At 37.0% G+C, this 14,573-nt stretch overlaps 2 protein-coding genes across 9 annotated transcripts in view; one reads left to right on the forward strand and one right to left on the reverse strand.

Annotated features, from left to right (window-relative positions):
• Window positions 1–14,573, forward strand: part of MFN1 (mitofusin 1) — a 70,188-nt gene that overhangs the window by 42,994 nt on the left and 12,621 nt on the right. For 3 of the 7 annotated variants that reach the window (XM_024355824.3, XM_024355825.3, XM_063807366.1), the window contains exon 18: window positions 1,002–2,244. In XM_024355824.3, the coding sequence (XP_024211592.1) occupies window positions 1,002–1,080 (79 nt within the window). In that variant the 3' untranslated portion in view covers window positions 1,081–2,244. Of the gene's footprint in view, window positions 1–1,001; window positions 2,245–2,901; window positions 3,638–14,573 lie in introns of those variants that run through there. The other 4 variants (XM_063807364.1, XM_054681279.2, XM_063807367.1 and 1 more) reach the window with 3 other exon arrangements.
• GNB4 (G protein subunit beta 4) overlaps window positions 4,773–14,573 on the reverse strand; it is a 55,650-nt gene continuing 45,849 nt past the window's right edge. The window contains exons 9-10 of one of the 2 annotated variants that reach the window (XM_001168001.7): window positions 13,867–14,083; window positions 4,773–10,017 (exon numbers count right to left, since the gene is read on the reverse strand). In XM_001168001.7, the coding sequence (XP_001168001.1) occupies window positions 9,911–10,017; window positions 13,867–14,083 (324 nt within the window). In that variant the 3' untranslated portion in view covers window positions 4,773–9,910. The remainder of the gene's footprint in view (window positions 10,018–13,866; window positions 14,084–14,573) is intronic. The other variant, XM_009446895.5, reaches the window with a different exon arrangement.

Genomic DNA, 14,573 nt, shown 5'->3' on the forward strand with positions numbered 1-14,573 from the left:
AATCTCTGGAAAAGATGACTGCCTATCACTTAGATATTTCCAGCCTCACCCACCCATGTGAATTGTATGTATTAGATTGCTCTTATTTTAAGTCAGCTCATCCCATATATACCTTTCAAATGTGGTGAAACTGTGCAGTAGAAATTGGTTTTTTGTCTTAACCTAGGTAAGTTTTTGTGGTTTTTTGGTTTTGATTTATTCAGCTTTTGAAAGAGGAATACCAGGTAAGTTTTTAAATAGTATTTCATTTTGTTATAATAAATGATAAAATAGATTATTGGCATTAGTCATGTAGCTTTCTGATTTGGGCAAGACTGGCTTGAATAAGTATGAATATTTTTGGTCTGCTAATCATTTTTCTAATAGAAAAAAGTTAAAAAAAACAAATACCATCATATTTGGAATTTCCATTTTTTACTAGATTAGGCTCAGCCATTTGGATAGAATTTAATGTGCTAACGCTGCAGGAGAGCTACCTCAAGAAATATATACAGTAGAGTTCAGAGCTGATGTATACTTCACTTGTATGACCTGAAGCATATGCACGCAGGAATAAAGTAAAACAAGACCCTTCCCCCTCCATAATGGAGAGAGAGAGCCCACTCAATGAATATGTGCCCTGGCATAGTGTGAGAGTGGGAAACAAATCTGTTTTTCTGTCAGTTTTAGTTCCAGTTTTCCTCTCTTGTGGGCATTTGGCTGCATCAAGGATGAATCTAGTGTTTAAAGGAAATATTTTTGGTATGCCATTGCCGCTGTAACATCTGCTACTTTCCTTGTATGTCCATAAGAAACACTGTGTACTTTGTGCATTATTTAAAGGGAATTTGCAAGCATAATCATGACTCTAGGTAACTTAGGATATCCCGTGTAAGATATGATTCCACTGTCTGTTATGCTCTTGTTTATTATTAAAGTTTTTGTCTTTTAATAATGGATGGAATGCATTTTTCTCCTTGACCTTTATGGTAATTAGATTGGTGTTTTATTTTTTTAATTAGAAATAAAGCTGTTCAACTTGAAAATGAGCTGGAGAATTTTACTAAGCAGTTTCTACCTTCAAGCAATGAAGAATCCTAACAATAGAGATTGCTTTGGTGACCATGATAGGAGGAAACGAAACTTGTAAGATTGGAACAGTTGTTATTTTTATGAAATTACTTTAAATATGAATTGTACTAACTGTACCTAAATAGCAAAGCCCTGTGTAGATTCTGGTAATGATCTGTCTCAGGGTATGTGTATTTTTGAAGAGTGTTATGTCCTTAGTTTTAATTTTGAGTAAAGAAAAGGCTAAAATCATGAATTAGTTACAAGCAACAGTACCAACTTATGTGACCCCTGAGGGGTGGGGCTGTGAGCTCTTAATTTGTTTTTGATTCTGAAAAACTCTGCTTCCTGGCATCCAGGAGTTAGAGATTGAGCCTTTCATCTTCTTTCTCAAAACTAGTTTTTGATGCTTTCTTTCATGGGAATAGTCACTTTTTTATTTAGTAAATCGCATTGCTGGAACCACCAAGGAGTGTGGAATGTCCTTGAGTGTATTATTTATGCAAGTCACAGTCACTTTGCCATCATGGCAGCTATGTGAAACACTAATAAATGTGTTTTTACTTTTTATTCCCATTAAAACTGATGTAAAACAGGATAAAGGCTTGTTATAGTCACTTATAAGTATCTGGGTCTAAGTAATTTCCTTAGATGTTTCTAAAGAAACATTTTCAGCTTTGCTCCCATTATGATTCCAATAAGGAACGCTTTCCTAGTGCAATTTTAGGAGTAAAGTTTGAAGAGATAAAAATAGCCAAAGATAGGAGACGTCTGAATTTTGAATGATAAACAGTGATGTTTTAAAAAAGCTGTTCTTCAGGAGGTATTTGCCTAGGATATTGCTGGATTATACCCCATTGGAGGCTTTTAATTTTATTTGTATGAATTTTCCAGGATTTCATTAAAAATTATTATTGTATTTTTTACCTTAATGAAAGATTTTGGGTTCAAATATCTTTCTATATTAAAAGCTGATTGAGTCTGTACATATGTAAATTATGCCTAGTGGAGGTTCTGTTGACTTTCTTCCCCACTGTGGAAGAGGCCAGTTTTGCCTCCATTTGCACATTCATTTCAGTTATTTCTGATCCATAAATGTAACATTTACAAAATTCTTCCTTGAGCTGGTGGAATTGCCTCACCAGTTTCCTCTTTAATGAATCAAATAAAATCTTTAACTGATGTTAAAAAAAATTGATTGAAACTCAGATGGAATGGAAATGTACAAAAATGACACCATTCTAGGAATTTGCTAGACAAAACGTAGGACTACCAGATCAGTATCTCCTAGACACTTGTTAGAAATGCACAATCCCGGGGAACGCAGTACATTTGGCCACATGTAGTTTATGTTTCCTTTTCATGGGAGGGATAAAATTTAAAGCTTTTTTTTTTCTTTGAATACAGTCCTTCCTTTTCTATGCCTTTTAAGGCTTCTAGATGCTATTCAGCCTTTTTACAGCAGGTGCAACTCTTATTTTTCAAGGTATCTTAGAAGATAACACTAGGCCATTGAAGCCTTTCAAAAATATATTTTTATGCAAATTGACACGAGTGCAGTATACTCATGCAAATTAATTTTGGTGTTTAGCTTTTATTACTCATTTATAACCCAAGAAATGGTACAGACCACAGTAAGTGGGATTAGGTAACAACTACAACATGGAAAAACAGTGTCGAAGATCACGTACTGCTAATTTAGGTTACAAAACTCAAGGCTGTAACCTTTATATCAAAGTACTTAAGCTTGAAAGTTCATAATGGTTTGGTATCACCTCATTAGTATAGTACAGTGGTTCTCAAAGTTTGGTCCTGGGTCATCGACATTACTTCTTTTTCTTTCTGAGACAGGGTCTCAGTCTGTCACCCAGGATGGAGTGCAGTGGCGTGATCATGGCTCACTGCAGCCTCAACCTCTCGGGTTCAGGTGATCCTCCCACATCAACCTCCTGGGTGGCTGGGACTACAGGCACACGCCACCATGCCTGGCTAGTTTTTGTAAAGACGAGGTTTCCCCATGTTGTGCAGGCTGGTCTTGAACTCACAGGCTCAAGTGATCCTTTTACCTCAGCCTCCCAAACTGTTGGGATAACAGGTGTAAGCCACCACACACAGCTATAATCAATCAACCTTCAAATTTATAAAAAGTGTGGATTCTTGGGTCTGAACCCAGACCTATGGAGTCAGACAGTAGGTTTGAGGCCCAGCAATCTATGGTTTAACAAGCCATCCAGGTGTTTCTGATGCACAGTGAAGTTGGGGTACCACTGGTATTAGGTTTGGTATGGCAACTTTTTCATCACTTGTTTTATGTAGTTGTCTGCTCAATTGTGAAAACATAATGGATGTTGGAAATGGAACAGTAAAATAATGAAAGCCAACTCTTATGCCTAGAAATATGTGCACCTATGACCAAGCCCATGAATTATACAGGAATTATGTAATTATGAGTGATGTACTTCAAAGTTATTGCACATACACTTGTTTACTTTGTATGTTTGCAGGATTAAACTTTGTATAATTTTTACAAAAATTTTTTTTCAGTATGCAAGCTTGCAAGATGAAAATAAAACCTGTTTGCCTGATAGTTGACAAATGTAGCATTTATACTAGTATTTAGTGAGTTTTTATCTTTCATTCTTAATTACTTTTATGGTAGATATGTAAGTTATCTTAAGTAGACCTCTTTTGACTGCATTACTGTTTAGTTCTTCTGGGCAAGCATTAAAAGGGTAAGTCAAAGTTACATACACCAGTCATTAGTATAAGATGTCATACAATACCATCAGAGGAGCACATTTCAAGAAGTTTTCTACCTTAAACATAACAATTTACAGGTACTTAGTACTCTTCACTGGACAATAGAACTAATTTAGTGTCAAAGGGGAGTTTATTCTTGCCCTCTGCTTCAACCTGTAGTGCTATGTGCCTCTGCACGGACTCGTAAGTTTAAGGGAAAGAAACATTTTATTATAGAATAATATTAAACAAGGACAGAGATAACCAGGAAAGCATAATAAACCTTCATTACTCCATTGCCCAGCTTCAAGAATTACCAACTCATGGCTAAAGGTGTTTTATCATCTCCCACATTTTGAAGTAAATTTAAGATAATCTGTATATAATTAATATTATATAACATCTTTTTATCTTAATTTCCACCCTCCCCCTCCCCCAAGGGTGTGGTGGTGAAAGAAACTAGTAAAGATAATTAATTAATCAACACCATAGGCAGCATCGCTTATTTAAAAATTACAGAGGCCAGGCTTGTTGGCTCAAGCCTGCAATCCCAGCAGTTTGGGAGATCAGGGTGGGATGGTCCCTTAAAGCCAGGAGTTCGAGACATGCCTGGGCAACAAAGCAAGACCCCTGTCTCAATAAAAACTTTTTATAAAAAAATTGGCTGGGCATGGTAGTTCACGCCTATAATCCCAGCACTTTAGGAGGCTGGGGCAGGCAGATCTCTTGAGCCCAGGAGTTCAAGACCAGCCTGGGCAACATAGACCCTGTCTCTACAAAAAATATAAAAATTAACTGGGCATAGTGGCATGTACGTACCCATAGTTCCATCTACTCCAGAGGCTGAGGTGGGATGATCACTTGAGCACGGGAGGCTGAGGTTGCAGTAAACCATGATGACACCACTGTACTCCAGCCTGGGCAAGAGAGTAACACTCTCAAAAAAAAAAAAAAATTGTGGCATAAAAAAAAATACAATGAAATCTGGTTAAAAGCACTTTATTGATTACAGTATCAATTCACAACATTTCATAAAGTCACTGTACAAATACAGGAATGAATCACTGTGTAAGAAAGATCTAAGAACAGTTAAATCATGATACAAGTCCATAGTTTATATGGTTTCGAGCTTTAAGAGCCTTAATCTAACATGTTTACCCTTCCCATAATTAGACTACTACTGACATTCATGTTCAGTTGACCACGAGTGTGTACAAATCATTCTAGGTAAAGACAAACACTTTCAGAATGCTTTAACAGAAAAATAATTTTAATCAACTTTAAAAACACACTTAGATGTGGATGCCTTTGGATAGGAAAATAGAAATGCAAGTGTTCAGATGCTTCTCTGAAAAGAAAACAATAGGATAGAGCACCATTGTGTAAAAGACAAAAGGCTTGCGATATCTACCAAGTATGTCACTGAAGTTCTATTAATTAAGAAATAAATACTGTATGATGTAAGATTTTGTTGAATACATTTAACACCAGTTGGAATATAGCTTTTTCCCCCCCTGTAATGCTGCTTTATCACAACTGTATTTTACAAAATCAGCAACTGGATTTAAGAAAGAAGACATAGGAGATTTTATCAACATGCAAACATTTGCTAAATACAAGGTGTACCATCAATGTGTGATTAATAAGTTACTTTTTAAAATAAAGTGCTAGCTTAGATATTCTACTATAAACCATTTCATTGAGTACCTATTATGTAACCAATATTTTAAAATATACACCGAATGTGAGGCAACCCAAAATGAACAATGGAAAGAAAACTAGTAAATCTGAAATGTACTTCACATTCTACTTAATCTAATTTAAAATATAAATTCATTGTGCAACCCATAAGAAAGATGGTCCAACCTGTGGGTATTTTTAAAAATTCTAACAGGAGAAATCATTTAAAATTTTGCTTTTTCACAATGGCAAAAAGGAAAGAATTTGAACATAATATTTAATTTTTAAAAAAATTCAGCCTGACTCCGACCCTGAAGATTTTAGAAAGAACATCGTCACTATTAAAATGATGACAGGCCCAAATGGGGGATTGTTTAACCAGTTTTCCTAAGTTAAACCAAGAATAAGCCACAAGTATTCAATTGTGTTACAACTTAGATCTGAGACATTTACATCAAAGCATACTTCCCTGAACATGTTCACATTTAAAATGCTTAAGGTCTTATTAAATCCAAAATACCAAAAGTATTAGAGGAGCTAGTTATACAATATTGGCACAGCATTTTTAAGCAATAATAAAAGTTTCATTTTGTCACCTTAGGTCAAGATCCATTTATCTATTAATAGGTTAAGTCTGAAATTCTGTAACATATTCTAGAAGCACCTACATCCATTATTTCCAGGAGACTAGTTTACTACTATCATGCAATCGCTGAGGTCATATGAGTCTAAAATGAAGGGAATTGCTGAACAGGCCCTTTTGCTGTTGAGATATGAAGCCCAAATCTTTGCCTCTGAAGACGGAATTCAATGTGGTGTGTGTAATCACAAGTAAAAACTTGAGCTAGGGAGGAACCTTGGATATTCAGTCTACATCTCAAACAGCATAGCTGCCAAAAATGAGGCCTGTCCATTAAAGTGGAGGAGATATCCTTGCTGATGGCAAAAACTGCTTTTTCTTTTTGAGACGGAATCTTGCTCTGTCGCTCGGATTGGAGTGCAGTGGCGCCATCTCAGCTCACCACAACCTCCACCTCCTGAGTTCAAGTAATTCTCTGCCTCAGCCTCACGAGTAGCTGACAGGCGCCCGCCTCCACGCCTGGCTAATTTTTGTATTTTTAGTAGAGACGGGGTTTCACCATCTTGGCCAGGCTGGTCTTGAACTCCTGACCTCGTGACCCACCTGCCTCGGCCTCCCAAAGTGCTGGGATTACAGGTGTGAGCCACCATGCCTGGCCAAGAACTGCTTGCTGAAGCAGGTTTTTGGGACGATATGCTCAACACCACAGGGTGATAACATACTTAGAAAAGAATATGTATCTCTAAAATATTCTTGCCAGATCTCAAAAAACTACTCTTCTTGACATGCTACAGAGTCGACAAATTAACCTTCTCAGGCACATTATGTTTAAATGTTTCTTAGAAGGTAAAGAAGGAAACCTGGCTGGGCACGGTGGCTCACGTCTGTAATCCCAGCACTTTGGGAGGCTGAGGCTGGTGGATCACTTGAGGCCAGGAGTACGAGATCAGACTGGCCAAGATGGTGAAACCCCATCTCTACTAAAAATACAAAAATTAGCCGGGCATGGTGGCACATGCCTATAGTCCCAGCTACTTGGGAGGCTGAGGCACAAGAATTGCTTGAACCCAGGAGGCAGAGGTTGAGGTTGCAATGAGCCAAGATCACACCACTGTACACTCCAGCCTGGGTGACAGAGTGAGACTCTGTCTTTAAAAAAAAAAAAAAAAAGGAACATTAACTGCAATATTCTTGATGATGCAAATTTTTAAAAACTAAATCCAGCCAGATTTTTCAGCCTTAAAAACTAAGATCCAAACTATTCAACATCTCTACAAATTATATACTCATTGAATTCAGGAACAATAACAGAATTCAACAATCAGCTCAACTTAAACTATAAGTAAACAAATATATTTAGCAACTGGAGCCCCTATTATTAGAAAGCAAAGGTGTAACCATGAAGGTAATTGTGGTAGTGAGGCTACTCTGTCGCCATTTGTTTATGTGTATAATTAACCACAAGTGTTAAATAGTTTTTAGTTGCCGAGTAAATATTTAATTATGGGAATTGCTTTAAACTCCTCTTCATAAACTTTAAGAACATTAAAATAAATGGAATTTTAAAATATGTTAAGACCATAGAATTCCTGTGGTATGTATGCCTGTGACTACTATAATAACTTTTAAGTAGAGGAGATACTCTCTTACATATTTAAGGTTATTTTTATGCATAACAGAATTGCTTTCTTCTGACTAACCTACATGGCAAACTTTCCCCAACCCTCTTTTTCTGGAAATGAATACATTCCTTTATTCTTTTCTCAAAGAGCTGTTCTTTATGAAGTGATATAAATAGCCTACAAATAAACATTAATAGCAAAAGTTCATATAATTTTTTTTTTTTTCCAATTTGAGATGGAGTCTCACTCTGTCGCCTAGGCTGGAGTGCAGTGGCACAATCTCGGCTCACTGCAACCTCTGCCTCCCGGGTTCAGGCGAATCTCCTGCCTCAGCCTCCCGAGTAGCTGGGATTACAGGAATGTGCCACCACACCCGGCTAATGTTTGTATTTTTAGAAGAGATGGGGTTTCACCATGTTGGGTAGGCTGGTCGCGAACTCCTGACCTCAAGTGATCTGCCCACCTTGGCCTCCCAAATTGCTGGGATTATAGGTGTAAGCCACTCTGCCCAGCCAAAAAGTTAATAGAAATCTTAATCAAAATATAAATATACATTCATAACTGCCATCTACAATATTCTGTTTTGGTCCTATATCTTAATTTGCCTTTATCCATTTTATTATTCTAATTGTCAACTGATTTTAATAAAACTGATACATCTTTACAGTTGATGCACATATTAGCACATTCACAACATAAAAACACAAATTTAGAGGTGAAGTTTGGGAGTATTTAGGTTAAGGTTACACATGTTCAAAAGTTAACACAGACCTATCTGAAAAGTAACTAAGTTACAAAACAATGCACGTCTATATATCAGAATAATCCAAGACTTTACCATCAAGCAAGACTAACAATCTTCTATTATCAATCATTTAGACTTATTTGTAAAAGAGAATCCAACAGGAAAAGTATCTTTAACTTGGTCGTGGGGGACTTCTAGTAAGAGACACATTATTATACCACAGAAAAACTGTTTAATATAGCTCTCTAACTCCTTTAAGAACTGCTTTAGAAATTTTTATTTTGGCTTTAAGTGGAATCACTTACATCTTAGACATCCTTTGAAGCAAAACCACTTAGAAACCAGTATTTTGTGCTAAGGAAGGGAAGAAATACTACAAAATATTGCAAAACAGAACAAAAAGCTTAAAGGTTTCATTTTAAGATATTTAAAGGCACAGATATTTCACATCAATTCAGATTTTATAGTATGCAAACATGAAATAAACCACCGTATTACAACAAATATGTGCTAGCGATTGGTTAGATTTCACACTTCTCTCCAAATGTAACACTGTCACATTGCATTTCCTCTCTAGATGTATACTGATAGCACTGGGAAAGATGTTCAGATGCAGGGACAATCCCAATGTCCCCAATGTCAGAATTACCAAACTTCTGAAAGATGAGTATACGCTACAAACTCAGTTCCAAATATGAAATGAAAAGGAAAGTCCAGCTATTTAGGGGGGTACTCAAAGTGTCAACTGATCATAACCAGGCTTTTAAAATGTCAAGAACCATTTATATGCTATTACCTACTTTTTATTAATTATAATGATGTTTCTTATGTATGTCCAAAATATCAGTGAAATCTCTAATCTCCGGCCTTCAGATTATCTGTCCCCTCAAAGGACTGAAAACAAGCACTTTGATTAATAGTATACGGCAAATGATGCATGAGAAACAATGAACTCCCCTCAGAGGTGCCCCACCTGTCAATGCTCTTAAACATGAAGCCATCAGGATCTCTTAGATTCAAAGAGATATCAAAATTCAAGGGGACTTTCTTCAGACATAAATACACACACATACAGTATCATTTCTGTTTCTGTGCCTGGTTCTTCCATTACAAAACTCAAAAATATGACATTTCTTGTGTATACAAAGTTAAAAATGTACTTCTTAAAAAATGCAAACACAATGGCGAGCTGCTATAATGTGTACATTCTGTTCTACACAAAGAAAATAGACTGAGTACACACAACAATTCATCAAGGTTAAATTAACCCAACCCCTCAAATTAATACACTGGTCCTTTTGATCTCAGAAGGCGCCTTTGCCTTTTTTCCCCCACCCCCACTTTTTTTTGGTAGTTTACTGAAAGCTTGTTTTTGTATATAATCTAATAGAAAAATCTTCACCTGCAAATATAAGGTAGAATTTTTTCACAGCTATAGGCTGTAGCATTCATTTCTCCAGATATATCAATGGAGAACAAATATGTATGACACTGTTAATTCCAGATTCTAAGAAAACTGTCCCAAGAGCCTGTTGCCACAGCCATGCCATCATCAGTTACACCTAAGCAGCTCACACGGTTGTCATGACCAGCAAGGACACCTGAAAAAAAAATTCAGTAAAAAATTAGCAATTGTAGGGTTTTAGAATTAAACAAGTATATGCAGAGATTTAAAAGGGTACTTATAAACTATCAGTCCAGTTTTCTTGAAAGTTCATCAGTTAAAAAATAATAATAATTTAAAAGAAAACAAATTTCTCTGAGTAAGAAGACAAGTTAGGAGTAAGCTGGATGTATTTATAAATTTGGATTATTTGAATTTTGACATGCATCAATTTGTGGTTTTAATTTTTGAAAAATCATTTTATAATTCAACTTATATCTAGGAAAACATATGCAGACAATTATTCCACATCTCTAATAAGTTCACGATATTCCAAATTTTGCTACTGAGCTACGTATGCTATTCTCAACAAAAACAAGATTTTCAATGAAGTTCACTGAAGGAGCCCTTCACCACAGGAACGACAAAAACGTAAGAACAAAGCTGCCTCACATCACTGCTTCCAAGAATACCAACATAATTCATTTACTTTCTTATGCTAATCACCAAACTCTGGAATGTTATTGGTTATAACTTTCTGAAACCATGAAACTCATCTAGTTTTCATTTCTTTCACACATTAAACTCACTTGATGTATTTCCAATATTTTGGAAGAAAACAAGAAATACAGTAAGATTAATAAGAAAAATTAGAATACATCAAATGCTCAAAATTTTTAAATACAGTGTTTGAATTTGCATTCTCTCTCTCTATTCTTAAGCATATCATTTTCGATCAATCAGGAACAGAAGTTCATCTTGTAACTCTTAATATTCTCTATAGTATCTCCAGTATGGCCATGTTTGGCAATGGGAAAATTTACCATTATGAGTTGAAATAACAAAAAAAAATGAACACTGTGGCTAAATACTTTAAGTCACACTGGAGAGGGAAATGAATTAGCAATTCACAAGTCAGGATCCAATTTTAAGTTCAAAGTTCCAGTTGAGCCAACTTGAAACCAGCTTGTAAGCAAAGCAAAACTAAATCTCAAGCATATAAGTGTGGACAACAAGCACATTTTTATTTTGTTATGGATACTAATGGTTTCAATCCAGGCAAAACACCAAATATCTTTAAAAGGTAATTGGCCTTAAGCAACGGAATACTTCCAGGAATCTACTTGCAAAGTGTAAAACTGCAAGCCATGCAGTCTCTTAAAAGAGGTTGTAGAAAATTATTCCTGGAAAAAACTTACACTGCCTCTGCTCCCTCAGGAACCCCAACAACTGCATAGCGGGGGTTAAAAGGGTAAGGACATAAATCCACAAGGACAGTGAGATGAGAGCAGGCAATGGCAACGAACTTTTGTAAGCTGGATGGTGGCAACTGTGTTAATGAACCCCAAAATACTGAGTTCAAAATGAATAGTAAGCCAAGTAACAAAATTACACTGCAGATTCTCCAAAAGCGTCCCTACTAGGTAGAACCAGGTATCTCTGGAACAGGTAGGGGCAAAGGCAGAGTAAAATAAGATTGTGCTGGAAAGTGTTCATCAATCAGTAAGAGCCCCCAGGTGTCCCCTTCCTCCACTCTGCAGTCAGGTGACGGATCATCCTGCGCTGTGGCGTAAGACCAGAGACTCACTCAGAGGAAAGGGTAAAACAGGGTCTCCTGACTGGAAGAAAACAGGCACAGATGCAATGATAAAACTGTGCTGAAATGGGGAATAAAGTTTACTAGCTAAATGTTGTGGTCCCTCAGGTTTTCTCTTGAAATCAGCCCTCAAACTGGCAGCCAGTTTATACACTTCATGGAGGAAAGTGGAAGATGGAAAAAGGCAGAAAGGCAGACACAGCAAAGCTTCCTCAGTGAATGGCCGGCCTAGAGTAAATGGAGGCCTAGAGTCAGCACACCAGCCATGTGCCCAGAGCTTCAAATGGTTTTAGTGCCTCGCTCTTAAGTATGAATAAGAACTAACACTTTTAAGGAAATATTCTAAAAATAAAGACAGGAAACCCCAAAAATGAAGAAAAAAAAAAAACTTGGAAACACAAAAGATGATGCTTGAAGAAGAAACTTAAAAAAAAAATTCTTTCACTAATAATAGCTCTTAAGTTAAAAAGATGGTAGCGAAAATGAAAACCAAAACTTAACAGAAGGGTGGAAACCTGAGGTGAGGTTTCCTCCCAGAAGATAAAGCAAAAAAGATGGAAAATAAAAAATATAATTAAAAAGTCAGGCCGGGCGCAGTGGCTCACACCTGTAATCGCAGCACTTTGGGAGGCTGAGGTGGGCAGATCACCTGAGGTCAGGAGTTCGAGACCAGCCTGACCAACATGGTGAAACTCCATCTCTACTAAAAATACAAAAATTAGCTGGGCGTGGTGGTGGGCGCTTGTAATCCCAGCTAGTCTCCTCGGGAGGCTGAGGCAGGAGAATCGCTGGAACCTGGGAGGCAGAGGCTGCAGTGAGCCAAGATCACGCCACTGCACTCCAGCCTGGGCAACAGAGCAAGACTCCGTCTCAAAAAAATAAAATAAAATAAAGCAAAATAAAAATTCTTAAAAAACAAAAAAAGTCAAAAGGATCAGTCCAGGAAGCCCATTTTCAACATAATGGGAGATCTAGAAAAAGGGAATGATGATAATAGAGAAGAAATAAAATTCAGCAAGCCCCCACCCCCAAATGTCCCTGTTCTATAGGGTAATGAGTTTCCGGATCAAAAAAGCTCACTAAATACCCAGCACAATGAACGAAAATGGATCCGCTCCAAGACACATCAAAACTGGCATAAAGTGTGAAGATTCATTAGTGAGAAGCACATAGAAACTAAGAATATAAACCAAAAAATTAACTCTAGAAAATACAAAAAAGCTGCATGGCAAAAGAAGTCAACCCATCTCATGGCTCAGCAGCAAATGACTTTTTAAAAAGTCGGAATTATGTAAACAGTGAATGTGGTTCTAAACAAAATCTATCATATGGGAAAAACTGGTTGGGAAGAACATGGCTACGGCAGGAGCAGCTTAAAACCCAACCCTTATCATCCATGATAATAGGTCAACAACAGATAACACCTGAATTTTTATTTTTTTAAACAAGTAACAGCAATACAGGCATGTTATTTAGAGATATGTAAGTAAGCCAGGTGAGGTGATTCAAGCCTGTAATCCCAGCTACTCCAGAGGCTGAGGCGGGAAGAAACCAACCTTAGCAACATAGAGACCCTGTCCCAACAAAACAAAACAAAGGGGGCGGGGAGAGAGGAGGGGTAGGTAAATGACTAAATGTAGTTACTTTGGGGAGCAGAAACTATGGGTTGGGAATGAAGCAACTGCTGTGTTTTGGTAACAAGCTATACAGGACAACTGGATTCCTTTAAGTATAATTTTGATTTTTAAAAATAGTTAAAAATTACTCTGTATGACTTGTTATTAATGACAGTCCCCAGTATGGCTTAATGTGTATTGTCATCTTGTAGAAGCTGCAGAGGAGGACTCAGGGTATGGGGCTAAGGGAAGCGACAGGTCTATGTCCTGTCCCATACAAGATCTGCTTCAGAAGGAAGAAAACCAGCAGTTACAATGTTTCCTGTCAGGTGATAAGAAAAGTGTGATTTCTAAAAGACCACACTGAATCACATTCACTATCCATCTTTAATTCTGAAGTCTACCAAATAAGAAAATATTACAGACCTCAGTGTGATTCTTCAGAAAGCAAAAGTGTAAATATGGCTTATGGATTATAACCACAAACAAAAGGTAACAACAAAGAACATGATGAGAACCATCGGGTTACCACTTTCCACAACTCCAAGATGTCCATGGAGGCCTAGAACACAACTGATGGGAACCTCTTCACGCTTCCTGAAAATCAGAACCTAATGTGGACTTATTTACTAACCTGCACGATCTCCTTTTAGCGTGTCCCATACGTTACAATTAAAGTCATCGTAACCAGCCAACAAGAGACGCCCACTTTTTGAGAAGGCTACAGAAGTGATTCCACAGATGATATTGTCATGAGAATACAATAATAACTCTTGATCTGCACGAAGGTCAAAGAGCCGGCAAGTGGCATCATCAGAGCCAGTGGCGAAGGCATATCCATTTGGGAAAAACTAGACAGGAAAGTAACAAACATTTATTCTACAGATGTATGCAAAATCATAGGAGGCAGTGTAATAATAGACAAATCTAGATTAATATTCCAACTTGGTTACCTACCAGGTGAGCGATGTTGGGCACTAAAGATTCTTAAATATTTTGAGCCTTAGATTCCATTTCAAAGTGGTGATTAGGACTGAATTAAATAACATATGCAAAGTACATAGCCCATTGTTCAGAACACAGCAAGTATTCAACAAATACTGGCTCTGGTTCTCCATATGTCATGTTGAAACATTTAAAGCAAGTACTAATATTTATAGAATATACGTGTGTGTGTGTGGCTGTTGTAGAATGAATGGCAAGGAGATAAAAGGTCCACAATCCTTATAGGGTTATTAAGGACCCCTCGGGACAGTTCTTTTTCAGAATTCAGAATTTTTCAGATTTTAGAAAGGTAATATACTGTGTACTTGGTAAAACCCAAATATGGTGCAATTTACA

This window comes from Pan troglodytes, chromosome 2 (assembly GCF_028858775.2).
Source record: "Pan troglodytes isolate AG18354 chromosome 2, NHGRI_mPanTro3-v2.0_pri, whole genome shotgun sequence".
Taxonomy (NCBI): domain Eukaryota; kingdom Metazoa; phylum Chordata; class Mammalia; order Primates; family Hominidae; genus Pan; species Pan troglodytes.